This window comes from Misgurnus anguillicaudatus, chromosome 8, assembly GCF_027580225.2.
Source record: "Misgurnus anguillicaudatus chromosome 8, ASM2758022v2, whole genome shotgun sequence".
In the NCBI taxonomy this organism is placed as follows: Eukaryota; Metazoa; Chordata; class Actinopteri; order Cypriniformes; family Cobitidae; genus Misgurnus; species Misgurnus anguillicaudatus.
Genome location: NC_073344.2, coordinates 9,023,350 through 9,037,459, shown reverse-complemented (window position 1 = coordinate 9,037,459; position 14,110 = coordinate 9,023,350). Strand labels below are relative to the sequence as shown.

Below are 14,110 nucleotides of genomic sequence, written 5' to 3'. Positions count from 1 at the left end.
TAATATATGAAGAGTTTGGTTACCAAAACGCAATAAACGCCACCAAAATCAGTATTGTATCTGGCCAGTATTAAAAAGTAAATTCTTCATTTTATGCAAAATCCGATATCCGCAGTGTTATTCTGTCATCTTTTCTCTCTTTTTCCCCAAAATGCAATAAACGGCAGTCTTCCTTTTCTTCAGAATGCAATAAATCTGCTCAACAAATCACAGCGCACCATTCCACGCATTGTAAACAACAATGGCAGCGCAGAATACACATCCTAGTTTTCCTCATCTCCTTTGTCCTTCGCAATCAACAAACAAACAAAAACAAAATAATACTTTTGATGGCATTGCTAAACCTGTGGTGGTTTTCTGTGGCGGGTAAGCCACCAAAATCTAATAATTTAAGTAAAAGGCACTCGGGCGAAGGAAAAATGCCGGCTATTGCTTGATCTCACACGACAGCATCAAGCTTCTGTCATGCTAACACATTGACCCCAGAGGATCTTATGAAAAACTTGACATTATTTTACTCAAAGTTAACGAAAATCGAGCAGGACCAAAACATTTTACAGCTGATCGCTTTCAAAAAAGTTCAATGACGATGTCCCAAGGATGACAGCAGCAATGACAGTGTTCTTAATATGACAAAGTAAATGTTTTGATTAATGCCATTAATGTTTTTTTTTTTTATCAGTGTATACCACTAGTCAACTAAATGAATATAACATGGCAAAGATGAATGCACATTTATATATTGATTCAATAGATCTATAGCATTTAAAAAAAAAATATCATGGATTTATTGCATTTTGCGAAAAAATAAATAAATTATAATCAGTTTTTATAATAAATCTTTGAAAATCAAATTATTGATTTGAATTTTTAATGGTTTTATACCCTAAAGATGCTATGTGAAAAAATAGTGGTTTTCATTTTGTCACCTTTTTGGTGTAGAAAACTTATTTTTAACCAAATTAATCAAAATGGATTTATCGCGTTTTGGAACCAAACTCTTCATATGTTTATATGTTATTTTACGTTTTAACATGTTGATTACATAACATCAAGAGCCTGTTTAAATTATTTAAACTATTGGATGACCCTTCATTACACTTTTATGTATATTAATAACAATATAGTAATAATAAATGAGCAACCATGAAAGTTAACCGGTACTCCACAAACCTGAAAAACATGCAGAGACAGAGACTTTGAACAAAATATTTTCTTTATTCTGCCAGAACCGAATATCGTGGAGTTCCATTGAGTATACACATGAGTTCACCTCATAACAAATAGAGTCTACACCCAATACAAACTATTGTAACAGATACAAGAAAATGCTGTATTGTGGTGGAAATCGTAACTGAAGAAGACCAACAAGTCTGAAGCAATAACGATATTCAAATACTGAGAGAGAGGATTCCTGCCATCACTTGTTCTCCAGACGCGATAAGCAAGAGATCATAGTGTCTCATGTCTATTTGTGCCATAACTTGAAGACACGAAACACTATATCAAAGAGGGATATTTGGACCGAAGCTGGAGCAACAAGTTTTAAGTACATTTCCTGGGCATTGTGAGGACCTGTGGCTTATTGCTCGAGCTGTGTCTATAAAAGAGAGATGAGAAACACTGCTGGTGTAAGGGACTGTATAGGCTTATGCAGAATAACGTGTATTCTGTCACGTCAGTAATATGATTCGTTTAAAGGTCTATAAAGAGAATGCATTTATATATTGTTGAGTTTGTGCAAACGGTACTGAATGCTGCTTTCTATTGCTTCGGTTGCTTCCTCTGTCTCAGTTTTTGTGCACAATATCATTTTGTCGTATTCACTGCAACTTAATTGAGTTGAAAAAAGCAGTCTTTTTTAATAAGCTATATTAAAATTTATATTTGACTACACCATAAACAGACAATTAACAGTTTTTGTTCCACATCTTTTTTTAGTTTTAAATTTATTTATTTTTTACACAAAACAACAGTCAAGAGTACCAAAGAAGCATGCTGGGTTTTACGTATGTCAAAGTGGGAAGGAGAGTGAATTTTTTCATATTTTTTTTCTTTTTTTTGAAAATCATCTTTTTTATAAGAAATGTGCTGGATATCATGGTGTGGTAAGAACACAAAGACTCCCAATGAGAATCACAACATATTCAAACCTCACTGCAAATAAAACTTTGCAGAACTGCACGAGGGGCCACTGCTAGTTAACAGTCCGGAAATAGCTTTAGCCAGGTCTTCTGGTCATCATTACACTTGCTTTGTTACTGAGATTGACTGAAAACTCAAGCTGTTATATAGGAGAAAGGTTGTTTTGGTTCATGCCCAAACCCCTTTGAGCTTTTGAAGCAATGCACCGCCGATTCTGTTGGCTTGTTATAATGTGTTAGTTGCCCCCATTCCCACTTCAGTACAAAAGAAGCATTTTTTCCTCCAGTAAACTCCTCTCATACGAATCCCCAATGCAATGCTTTTTCACGTCCCTGAAAACTTTCAGAAGGAAAAAGAAAAACAAAATATTGCATGCTTTCTGGAGTGTAAGAACAAAGAAAGCCAACGAACCCCACTGCTTTCTGCCCTGCAGAGAACGGCAATGCCGTTTTTTTTTGTTAAACCACAAATAACTGTGGGGTAGAGCGTTTTCTGTTTTCTTTATATCAATTTTCAAAGTAAACAGCATCAATGTCTCCAACTAGATCAATAGTCTGTGAATGCGAAACAATTCTGTAAAGACAAGACAAAGAAACACTCAATTTCGTCAACTTTCGGGGTGTTTTAGTGACCTAACAATCAAATTATGGTTCAAGGAAAGGATAAATATGATGGCACACAAGAATCTGTTTAACCCTTCCAAATAAGTGAGTGCAAAATCAAACAAAACAAAAACATCTGCTTTTAGGCCAATCTGGCCTGACTCTTACAGTTTTGAGGATTAATAAAAACTACATTTCATTTCAGTAAACAAACTGTCATCAGTTTTTGAATGGCAAACAGAAGCACCCCAAGCCAATCCACAGTGCACTACCCTTAAATATACGGACAGAAATAGTCGAGGACATTGTTAGCAAGGGGTTTGCGATAACAATGCAAAAAATTAAATTCGCATGTAAGCAAGGCAATTGAAATACAAGGGGAAGAAGATAAATGCATCTCTTTAAAACTTGCACTTTCCACGAAAAACAAACCAAACTCAAATCTTTGGTCTCAATGCCTAGGAAAATGCTCATGAAACACAAAAACATTTTTCCAAACAATTCTTCAATAAAAGTTACGTACGGTCATGGCATGAATTGTGTAACATAAACATTTGTTACCAGTCTCTAATAATTCACTCTTAAACTCTTCAAATATGATGCGAGCTATATCGGTCAATAAACAGTCATATTTGAGCTCTGTGAACATAAAATAAACCTTTTCCTTTCAGTAAAACACTACACAGTTCATGTGTGTTATAGTCATTCCACTATAAAAAAGTGTTTTCCTGTGTTTTAATAAATGTATATTTTGTAACTATAAAGACATTCAATGGTGAGCGATGCAAGAGTTCAAGTAATAGACAGGGGACCCCTTAGGGGTCCGGCTTAAAAAAAAACATCCTTAACTATTTAAAGGATTAAATAAAAGAAAATAAAGCTGGAAAATGATCCAAAGCAAAGTAAGCACAGAATAAGAGCTGGCAAAACCAATTATCTTAAACTGGAAAAAAAAGTCGCATACACAGACAAATGAAATCATACAGCCGATTTGCTAAAAAAAATCAATCGTCCTCTCATCGGTGAATAAGTTCAGATCCTGCTTCAGTTATGTAAAGAACATTGAATTCTGTCCATCTACATATACCTGCTGTCTTTGTCTATGCCGATAACACTCAAGTGCCCCAAAGATGGCAATTTAATAGCAAAGCATGAAAATAAGTTAAAATAATAGTATATGGAGAAGAGGGAACAATTTAAGGCCAACTCCAACAATCGTCTTATGCAAGTGGCTTACATTTAATGCGTTTGACCTGACTTTTCAAATAACAGAGATGAAAGATCTGGAGTTGGGTGGGAAAAAATAAAGTCAACTGGTTAATAGGCTGTAAAACTATAAGTCTGTTATAGCTATTCTGTCTTTCAACAAGTTTAGGGGCGATAAAAATGTGAAGAGGGTGAACTGAAACGCTCCAAACTGGACAACATGGTGCCCGACGAAAACTAAGAAGTGATTTAACTTGTGCATATATAGCTGTGAATATCATCATAAAGGTTTTATTGTGCGACATTAAAACCAAGAGTCAGCCGAACTACTGAATCAGATTTTTCTTTTTAGTGACACAGAACGAGTCAACTGGCTATAAAAAGAAGCACTTTGCAATAAAAGAGTGTTTTTCTTAAAAAAGAAACCTATCATTTTTCAAAAGGTTCAAGTGATTATCGCACGTCACAGAGAGCAGTTGCAGACCATCACTTTCATCTAGTGACGTACTAAAGCACATTCGCTCTAATGGGAAGCGCCTGCTCAATGAAGAATGCATGCCTGCCTCACAAATCCAATTTTTCTGCAACTGACATTTAGCATACAAGTTGTCAAAGTTAAAATGCACACATTAAATTTAGTTTTCTTTTAAATTTGGTGTACACACGTGCATCGGTTCTGTCATTTGTATATAAGTGCTTCATGTCGACTGTGTCTGTGCATGCGAATTTGGTAAAAAATAAAATTAAGAAAAATTTAGTTTTAAACTATTATGTTGTGGTTTGCAATCAAGGTGTGTTAAGCAGTATCTTTTAATTTGATAAATATAAGCCAGATGTAAAAAAGCCAACTTTGGTCTCTGCCCTGAACTGTAACGATCATAACGGCTTAGAAAGGACAAAAATTAATCCAACAAAATAAAAAAAATCTAAAGTTTTTCTTTTTTTAAGACAACACGTATTTCACTTGTGCCCTCCCAAAACATCCCACAATCCCTTGTTCAGCAGCAGTCACTGTGAGAACACTTTAGAAAGTGTCAGTCGTCTGTTTGCTACATAGTTTCACCTTTTTTAAAAATATTTCTCGACTTACATCAGTCAAGAATGATAATACAACCAAAAACAAAAGCTGAATGACAAACGGAAAGCTGAATGAGAAAGGAACGGAAACAAAAGCTTAAGCTAAAGCATGTAAAACGTCCCAGCTGGAGTTTAGGTAGCAGCGCGGGTCACCTGAAACTCGCCTCCTCTGCTTCCTTCTGCTTTTTTCACATTCACAAACATTTAAAACTTCCTTGTGCAAATCAAGCAGTCTTTAGAAAGAATGCCCTCCAAAATGTTCTTGTAAAAATATATAACTCCAAGGTGGCTGACGTGTGTGTTGCAGCAAGTGTTTTTTTGTTGGTAGGTTTTTTTTGTTCAGTAACCTATCCCCCAAAAGTGTATACAGTTTAATTTGGGGGGGCGCGTCTTCATCTGCGGGGGCCTGAGGGCATCTGTGCATACACGGGATACGCCAACCGGACGTTGAGCGAGTCGTTGTGCTGGACCAGCGAGGTCTGGTGGTAGTGCAGGACCAGGTCTTTCAGAGTGCTGTACAGGTTGTAGGGCTCAGCGAAACCGTAGCCTCGAGGCGTGCTGTAGATGACGCAGTGCTTCACCTCGCCGTCCACGCTACAGAAAGGAAAGAGAGAGAGATCTGATTATCAAGCTGTTTCTGACCTCAGAGACACAGTAAAGATAAAGGCATCAATGACAACCCAAGTCAATAACGCTTTTAAAGTGATTGATTCAGCCTTGCAGTGTGTAATCAAATAGCATCAATAAATTGATGTGGTGTAGGGTTGGGGTACATCATGCGTAATTGGGAAAGAATGTAGTGGTAATACGTGTTTAAAGAGCTAGTAAAATATAGGATATAGCTCACGTATATCTCCATATCATAGATAACTGAAGATATACAGAAAACACTGCTTTATAGACATCACTTTAACCTGTTTAAACCTTTAAAGGGACACTCCACTTTTTTGAAAATATGCTCATTTTCCAGCTCCCCCAGAGTTAAAAATTTTATTTTTACCGTTTTGAAATCCATTTAACTAATCTCCCGGTCTGGTGGTACCACTTTTAGCATAGCTTAGCATAATCTATTGAATCTGATTAGACCATTAGCATCACTATTTAAAACTTGACTCTTCTGTAGTTACATTGTGTACAAAGACCGACAAAAAATGTAAAGTTGCGATTTTCTAGGCCGATATGGCTAGGAACTATACGCTCTCTCATTCTGGCGTAATAATCAAGGACTTTGCTGCCATAACATGGCTGCAGGAGGCGCAATGATATTACGCAGCAGCCGAAAATAGTCCCCTTAGTAACTTTCAATAGCAGGGAACTATTTTTGGGCACTACGTAATATCATTGCGCCTGCTGGAGCCATGTTACAGCAGCAAAGTCCTTGACTATTACGTCAGAATGACCATATCTACCTAAAAAAAAAAAAAAACGTTGGCCTTAGTACACGATGTAACTACAGAAGAGTCAAGTTTAAGAAAAAGAAAAAAGCGCAAAAAGGTGCGATGCTAATGGTCTAATCAGAGTCAATGGATTATGCTAAGCTATGCTAAAAGTGGTACCGCCAAACCCGGAGATCAGCTGAATGGATTCCAAAACGGTAAGAATCAAATGTTTAACTCTAGGGGGGCTGGAAAATGAGCATACTTTCAAAAAAAGTGGAGTGTCCCTTTAATGTCATTTATTTCTTTACAGGATACTCACGACTACAGAGCAGGCGTAACAGCCCTTCTTGCTGCTCTCTCGGATGAGGAACGCCCCATCTGGTTTGCCATGGAGCAAGTCCTCCGCCTGTGTGCGGTTTAGGTCCCCGACGAACCAGCTCTTCTCATCATAGTGTGGCAGATTCTCTTCTTCCTCACTGGTGAAGTACACGCTGTCAGGAGAGGAAAAACAAGAGGGCGATGTGATAGATGCTGGAATGGTGAGAACTTTTAATCAAAGCTTAAAATATGAACTTACTCATCCGTGGTCTCGTTTTTGATCCCCAACCAATCGTTTATTCTTTTCTGTCGAACACCTTTATGGTTGAGCCAACTGCATAAGAGAAGCAGAGGATATTTTTACTATTAAATTAAACAGAGCGGTGATGTTAACAACATAAATTGTAAATGTAAGTTCCTCTTACACAAGATACTGATCTCTGATCTTTCTGAGCTGAATGAGGTCTGGTTTTAAACTGTTCATCTTTTTATCCGTCTCCCTGTTGTCGAGAGCCTGCGTTTTTAGGTCCTGTTCAAGCCGGGTCTTGCTTTCGTGAATCTCGCCCAAACGCGATTTGAGTTTTTCGTAGTTCATCATGATCCTGAGAAAAAAACTATGTGAGAAAGACTGGCTGGCTTCCATGGAAACCAATTGTTGGATTGGCGTAGCTGTGCATACCTCTCGATCTCTTTGTCGTTGCCCTCTCTGCGGAATCGTTCGATGTATTCTTTACTGTAGCGCTCCTGCGTGTGACACTGCTCTTCGAAAATTTTGATGGTCTCGTTGAAGGCCTCTATCGCGGTACGTTTCATTTGAATTTCCTGCAATCAACAGATCGAGGTTGTGTAATTAACAGCAAATTTGTCAATGCAGCCGACTGGCTGAAAATAGTATGCGTCCATGCTGCAGCCAGGTTTCCCACACCTTAGTTAACTTCAAATTCAAGGACCATTCAAGGACTTTACAGGTCCAATACCCTCAAATTCAATGACTAAATGTGGGGACACATTTTAAGTGAGAGCAAGGTTACATTATGTTACCTTTTGAGGTACATTGTTACAGTTCTCTTTTGAGGGAACCCGCGCTGCGTCACTGCGGTGACACTTTGGGGACGCCTCCAGGGGTAAGTGTGTCTGAATGTGTATATCAAATTCAACCAATGGTGAGGCTTAACGACAAAGATAAAAGACGAGTATATCGCTATCTGAAATATTGCCAAAGATTGCGTTTCAGGAATGCCGGAAGTATGGCAAGGGAGACGCAGCATCTCGTTCCCTTCTCAGGAAACAACAGTTCCATAGGTAACCTGAGACGTTTTCATGTTTTAAACACAACTATGCAAAAAAGCATTTTGGTACGAATCAACATTCGCATACAAAATATATAAGCATTCAAAGCGAACAGTTTAGTGTGCTTAAAATCTAGAATTTTATGATATTATCGTACACTACACAGGGAATTATATGGATTATATTGCATAAAATAGATTCCAGCACTTTCAATGACCTGTATCTATGTATGTATATTTTCAAAAACTTCCCAGGAGCTTAAATGTTCCCCCCAGAATCACAAACTTTCAAGGACCGTAGGAACCCTGAGCAGCTTATAGGTTGCTTGTTTATTGATCAGATGGTGACGTTCCAAAAAGGCTCACCTGTGAGGTTTTTGTGTGCTCCTCATAGAGTCTGTCATATTCTTTACTTTTCTCCTGATATTGATTGTGATATTCCTGGAGTTTCCTTCCCACCGCATCAATGTTGTCCTCCTTTACCAGCTGATCCTGAGAGAGAACAAATGCATTGTTATTGATATGAACTGCTGAGAGCAGTGAAGTGCAGTGGGGGAAAAAGGACTGCCCGCAGCAAGATGCAGTTGCAGGTTTTGCTTACAGGGATTTTTCAGGAATTTTCTTCATTAATACAAATCTTGGAATCTGTAAGTGCCTCTCGAGGGGTTATTTGGAGGAACCCCCTAAATAATGAGCACCTGTGTGCCTGAGTAAGATACCAAGAGGGCACAGTGAGGGAGAGGGTGGGTGAAACAAATAAATGCCTGGATGGCCTTTTGACATTGTGGATGTGTGCAATTATTTAGGACCTGCGCTGCTGTGGCAATAAACAAAGTAATATTTCATGCCAAAAGCATCTTGCTGCAGTTGCAGTTTCACTCTCAACAAGCGGCATGATTCATTTAGCAAACACAGAGAGTGCCATTTGGTTTCCATGGTTGCATGTGTGATTCCCCCACACCCAATCTACAGCCGAGCCAGTGCTTTACCTGCTGAAAGCGGGAGACGGGGTACATTAGCTTAACGTCCAGTTTGGTGTTGTACTGGGCCAGAGACTCGTGCCTATAGTGACTGATGAGCTCCACCACCGAGCTGAACGTGAGTGGGTCTGAGAATCCATACTTCCCATCCCGGTGGTAGATCTTTATTAGCTTATTATTTCCACCTTTCCTTAGGAAAAAGAAGGATATGGATCTTTGATTAACAAAAACAATTGAAATGAATAATAATGAAACGAATAAAGGAAATGAAATGTAAAGTTTTACCTTAGCGTTAGCGTATAATCCCCCTGCATCTTAGTGGAGGCGTCCCGTACCAAAAAAGTACCATCAGGCATGTCTCTCAGCTTGTCATTCACTTCTTCCCTAAAAACAAAAGGGGGTAGACTGAGCAACACTCCAGACGTACGTAATTTCGTTTTTAGTAAAGACAGCTAAAACAGGTTTCCTGTGAAACACAGTGGAAAGGGCTGACACGCAAAAGCCTTTCTCACCACCGTTTCCACTTTCAGATGGCTGTATTTGGTCTGGCAGAGGGCACTGGTCTATGACCATGTTGTCTGCTATAGCCGTCTGGGAGAGAGTGAGACATCTTAGACTGGTTTAACTATTAACCCAATCTTGCACACACACATACAGCGTGATGGCTCCATGCTCTTGTCTGTCTGTCTGTTTGCTGCTTCCAAACTGCCTTCAGACTACCAGAGGAGGAGCGTTAGACATCAAAGACTCAATTTTGCCCCCTTCCAGACAGTCTATTTTTGACTGTATGGAAGGAATGTCATACCAACTTCCAGCTCCTCCAGTTCCCCACACTGTCTGTGCCCGATGGCCAGAAGCCTAGTCATGCTGGAGCTCAGCTGACCCTGGTTCCTGGGGGGGGGGGGTATATTTAGCCTTCTCTGAGGTGCTGTGGTCAAAAGCCCATAACAAAGCAATGCTTTACAGGGGCAATGCATCAGCAAGTTGACTGTATCCAGAAAATTAGCTTGAACTGTGCACATTAAGGCCGTGCATCTGTATAAATCAAGCAAATGGGGGCAATTTTAGCTCCAGTGTGGCCCATAAGCTCTACCATGCAGTGAACATTCACTGCTTGGACAGTACTTTAATTCAGGTTAATCCTTGAGGAATCATATCTCCGAAAAGTCTAGCAAGTCTGGAAACCATATGATCATGTTACACTTACGGTGCATTCACACAAGGCGTAGCGTTAACGCTTGAAGGAAGGCTTGTCTGACGCTTGGCCAACGGCCAATCACAGTGGCCGCTACACATGCTTTGGTCTTCCATAAATGTAATTGGCTGGCTCTGCCTAGGTTATTTGCATAAGGCGATCTGCACGCGTTGCCGCTTGAAAAGTTGAGAAATTGATATTTTAAAGAATGCTTTAAACCAAACCGACATGAGCCCCCCATTCACTTCCATAGTATTCTCCTCAAAATTCCTTCCTTTGTGGTCATCAGATAAAAGAAATTTATACAGCTTTGTTATAACATGAGTAAGTAAAAGATGACAGAATTTTTGGGGCATGCTACTTGCATCTCCGCTAGAGTTACCCCTTGGTAACTTTCAATAGCAGGGGACTATTTTCGGCACAGCGTAATATCATTGCGGCTCCTGCAGCCATGGTACGGCAGCAAAGTTCTTGATTATTACAACAGAATGAGAGTATAAGTTCATAGTCATATCGGCCTACAAAAATCGCAACTTTTGATTTTCCGTCTGTCTCGGTGCACAGTGTAACTGCAGAAGAGTCAAGTTTTAAATGGGAAACATGTCCAAACTCTTTGGTTATTTTTGAGCGCCATGCTAATGGTCTGATCGGATTCAATGGATTGTGCTAAGCTATGCTAAAAGTTGTACCGCCAGACCCGGAGATCAACTGAATGGATTCCAAAACCATAAAAATCAAATGTTGGACTCTAGAGAAGCTGAAAAATGAGTGTATTTTCAAAAAAAGTAGAGTGTCCCATTAACACCATCTCATGTTGCTCATTATGCACAACATTAAAGTTAGTTGCCAGGTTGGGATACATGATGATTCAAATTATTTCTTTAGTAAGCCTGATATCAACAAGCAGTAACAGATTATTTAAACTAAATAAAAGTAAAAACAAGTACTTGACTGCCATAACTAAACACATTTGCTTAATTTAAAACATAATTGCAAAAAGTGATATTTAAGTATAAAAACTCTCTGATCAAACACAGATGAAGAAACTTTTTTCCAAACTCCAGATGGGCTCTATTCAATTTGCTTTTGGAGTTGTGCTTTTCTACTAGTTACTTTTTGATACTTACTATACTATAGGTCTATGAGGGTATCAGAGATCTGTATGCACATCTGCAGACTTTCTGCTTGCCCAACATCAAACAGGTCTAAAGCTGGTCACTAAGCAGCAGACTAATCTGCTAAAACCTGAGAGTTTTATGGGCTCCGTTGGAAACGGGCCAGACTGCTTGACATTTTAGAGATTTGGATTCTTCTATCCCTCGCCTTAAGTAATGCCAACTAACCCTCACCCCCTTTAGAGTTTGCCTCTCCACCATTTCATTGGCTTTCTGCTTTTGTACAGCTGCTGCCAAGCATACATGCCTTAAGGACAAGTGAGCCAAAAGAAAGGGAGATCAAAATAAGTTTCACTGGCTCCCCTAAAGAAAGAAAAGAAGAGAGAAAGTTGGCTCTGGCCCAGCAGAGCACAGTGGTCTCACCAGAATGAGCAACACGACACGGCTTGTGAGACTCAAAACTGAAATCAAGTAAGAAATGAAGTTCACATAACTCTTACCTTGATATGTCTCCCCAGTACCATTCTGCTTCTTGTAATGAGCCGCTGGCGCCTTCTTTCACGCCGTTACCATTTACTGGTGTCATGGGTTTTGCTGGTTTCGGAGGAAGAGCTGTAGAAGAAAAGAGAGAAGGAAAGAAAAGAGATTTATCAGTACAATTGGCAAGATACAAAGCTGTTAAACACTGTTAATTTTGTAACCTCTCTGTAGACAATAAAAGTTAGTGTTTATGTTGTCTTACAAATGAAAACCTAATCTTAACCCAAACTCAGTCGAGTTAACAAAATGCATTAAGCAGCCTGTTCCCATGAATATATTAGCACTGCCAAGAGAACGCAAAATTGAGCTAAAATTGCAAAAAATAAGTATTCAATACCACAGCCTATAAAACAGAAACCTCAATAAAACACTACTTTAGCCAAATAAACCATACTTACAAGTCATCACAAAATCTGCAATGTTGTATTCAGATAGTGGTGCCGTTAAGGATGCTGGCTAGTGCTTTGGTTAGCTGACAGCCAAGAACCAGTAACAGTTGCAGTTTACTGCCCAGTTTTAGCGTTTGACCATTACGTAAACTTCGTCTCAAATTTCCCCCAGAATGCATATCTATACCAGCCTGCAAGCTTTGACCCTTTTACGCAATCTTTAGATACGTGCGTTTCGGAAAATGCAACGATGAATTCCACTAAAAAAGCAAAAAGATCGGATTTCGTGGAAAACGCACCAACAACATTTTCTGGTTGGACTGTGCGAACTGTAAACAAAAGGCAGATGACTTCTTTTCTGCTACTTGTTGAATTTGTAACGAATAGGTTTGCAATCCCTTTCTACACGTGTTGCTCTCCCTTTGTTGTCTGAAAGAGCAAACAACAGCTGCTCCAACAGCGTGCAGGAAGGTTGCAAGACAGCAAGAGCAGGTCAGGGGTCACCAGCAACACCCTCAATTGAAGATAAAAAAAATCATGCCGAACAGCATGTTTTTCCGGGGATTCCTCCCATTACATTGAAGTTACCAACTTTTCCAAAACCAAATCAAGTGTCCAGTTAAATGAGGAATGCTAAAAGTGATAGAAAATGCAAGACTTTGAGCAAGTAAATAAACTTAATTACCTTGACTGAAGCTAGTCCTGCTTGCAAGAGTGTATTTTTTGTGAGCAAAGCTGGTGTAGTCACTTTGCAAACTTTTGCAAGTGCTCAGCCAGGTGCTGCTGGCAAAGACTTACTAGCTTTGAGACGGAGAGAAAAAAAAGTGAAGGCTGTTACTCAGTCTGAAAATCACAGAGACGCAGTGTTCAGGCCTTGCACCTACCGCCAAGCCAAACTATCCTCCCCCTGACCTAGTCGAAAGCTTGCAACGGCGGCCTCGAAACACAGAGCCCCACCAATCCATTCTTAATGCATGGGTGTTATTCTTGCTTGAATAACATCTGCGGTAGGCTTTTAAGTGAAACCGAAGATATACCCCAAGCTTTCTCACCAAGCACTTATGCGAAGTTGCGATACCTTGAAACACAAGCGGAAGGAGAACAAAGCTCGCAAAGAGCAGCAGGATATTGCTAATGACGTTTCCATAAATTCAAAAACGACCACATCTAGGATACTCTAGTGCACACACTGAAACCACAGTATGCTTCAGTCTTTAGTACACACAGTCACCCACCTGTTCTTGCCACAGAGCATGTGTGTATATCTGTGCTGGGAGGGGACTGCAAAGAACCAGAGACCATACGGATATCGTAAAAGCTTGAATCGATACTAGAATGCTCTGGGTCCCACTAGCAGTCTGGTATGTTACTAAAAACCGTCAGGAGGGAGGTCACAAAATATAAACGCACAGGGACATGCTATGCACATGGCAGCCAATAAATTGGATATTGTTGTTGGCACATGTTATGACCTAGTGCTTTGAACACAACTGACACCTTTGAAGACTATACGAACTTAGACTGTTCAAGCTCATACATAACACTTATAAACAGAAGGAAAAATTTACTAATGAGTCCTAATGAGTTGGAGTCTTCTTATTTCATTACCTTATGACATTTTATACGTTGCACACTTTTGCAGAGTTATTTATAAGTAATATGGTTCTTTAGGCTTTACGCAAGGGGACAGAGGGGTGTGTGAATGACTTTCTTTAAGCAAGTCATTAATTAAATGCTGTGGTTTTGAATAAAGAGAGCATGAGTCTAGTGCAAGTTAGTGACCCGGGCACAGGGACAACTCCTCCCTCCACTGGTCCAAAGGCAACACCTTAGTCTGGTGGGGTGAGCTGCTTTGACCAGTAAAAGCTGAGCTAG

At 39.6% G+C, this 14,110-nt stretch overlaps 1 protein-coding gene across 3 annotated transcripts in view; it reads right to left on the bottom strand.

The window, feature by feature from the left end:
• Positions 1-2,747: 2,747 nt before the first annotated feature.
• The window catches only part of pik3r3b (phosphoinositide-3-kinase, regulatory subunit 3b (gamma)), a 239,206-nt gene continuing 227,843 nt past the window's right edge, over positions 2,748-14,110 (bottom strand). For all 3 annotated transcript variants that reach the window (XM_055214111.2, XM_055214112.2, XM_055214113.2), the window contains 9 exons: positions 11,807-11,918; positions 9,282-9,380; positions 9,006-9,186; positions 8,383-8,508; positions 7,407-7,549; positions 7,153-7,329; positions 6,987-7,061; positions 6,730-6,900; positions 2,748-5,624 (listed from right to left, as the gene is read on the bottom strand). In XM_055214111.2, the coding sequence (XP_055070086.2) occupies positions 5,423-5,624; positions 6,730-6,900; positions 6,987-7,061; positions 7,153-7,329; positions 7,407-7,549; positions 8,383-8,508; positions 9,006-9,186; positions 9,282-9,380; positions 11,807-11,918 (1,286 nt within the window). In that variant the 3' untranslated portion in view covers positions 2,748-5,422. The remainder of the gene's footprint in view (positions 5,625-6,729; positions 6,901-6,986; positions 7,062-7,152; positions 7,330-7,406; positions 7,550-8,382; positions 8,509-9,005; positions 9,187-9,281; positions 9,381-11,806; positions 11,919-14,110) is intronic.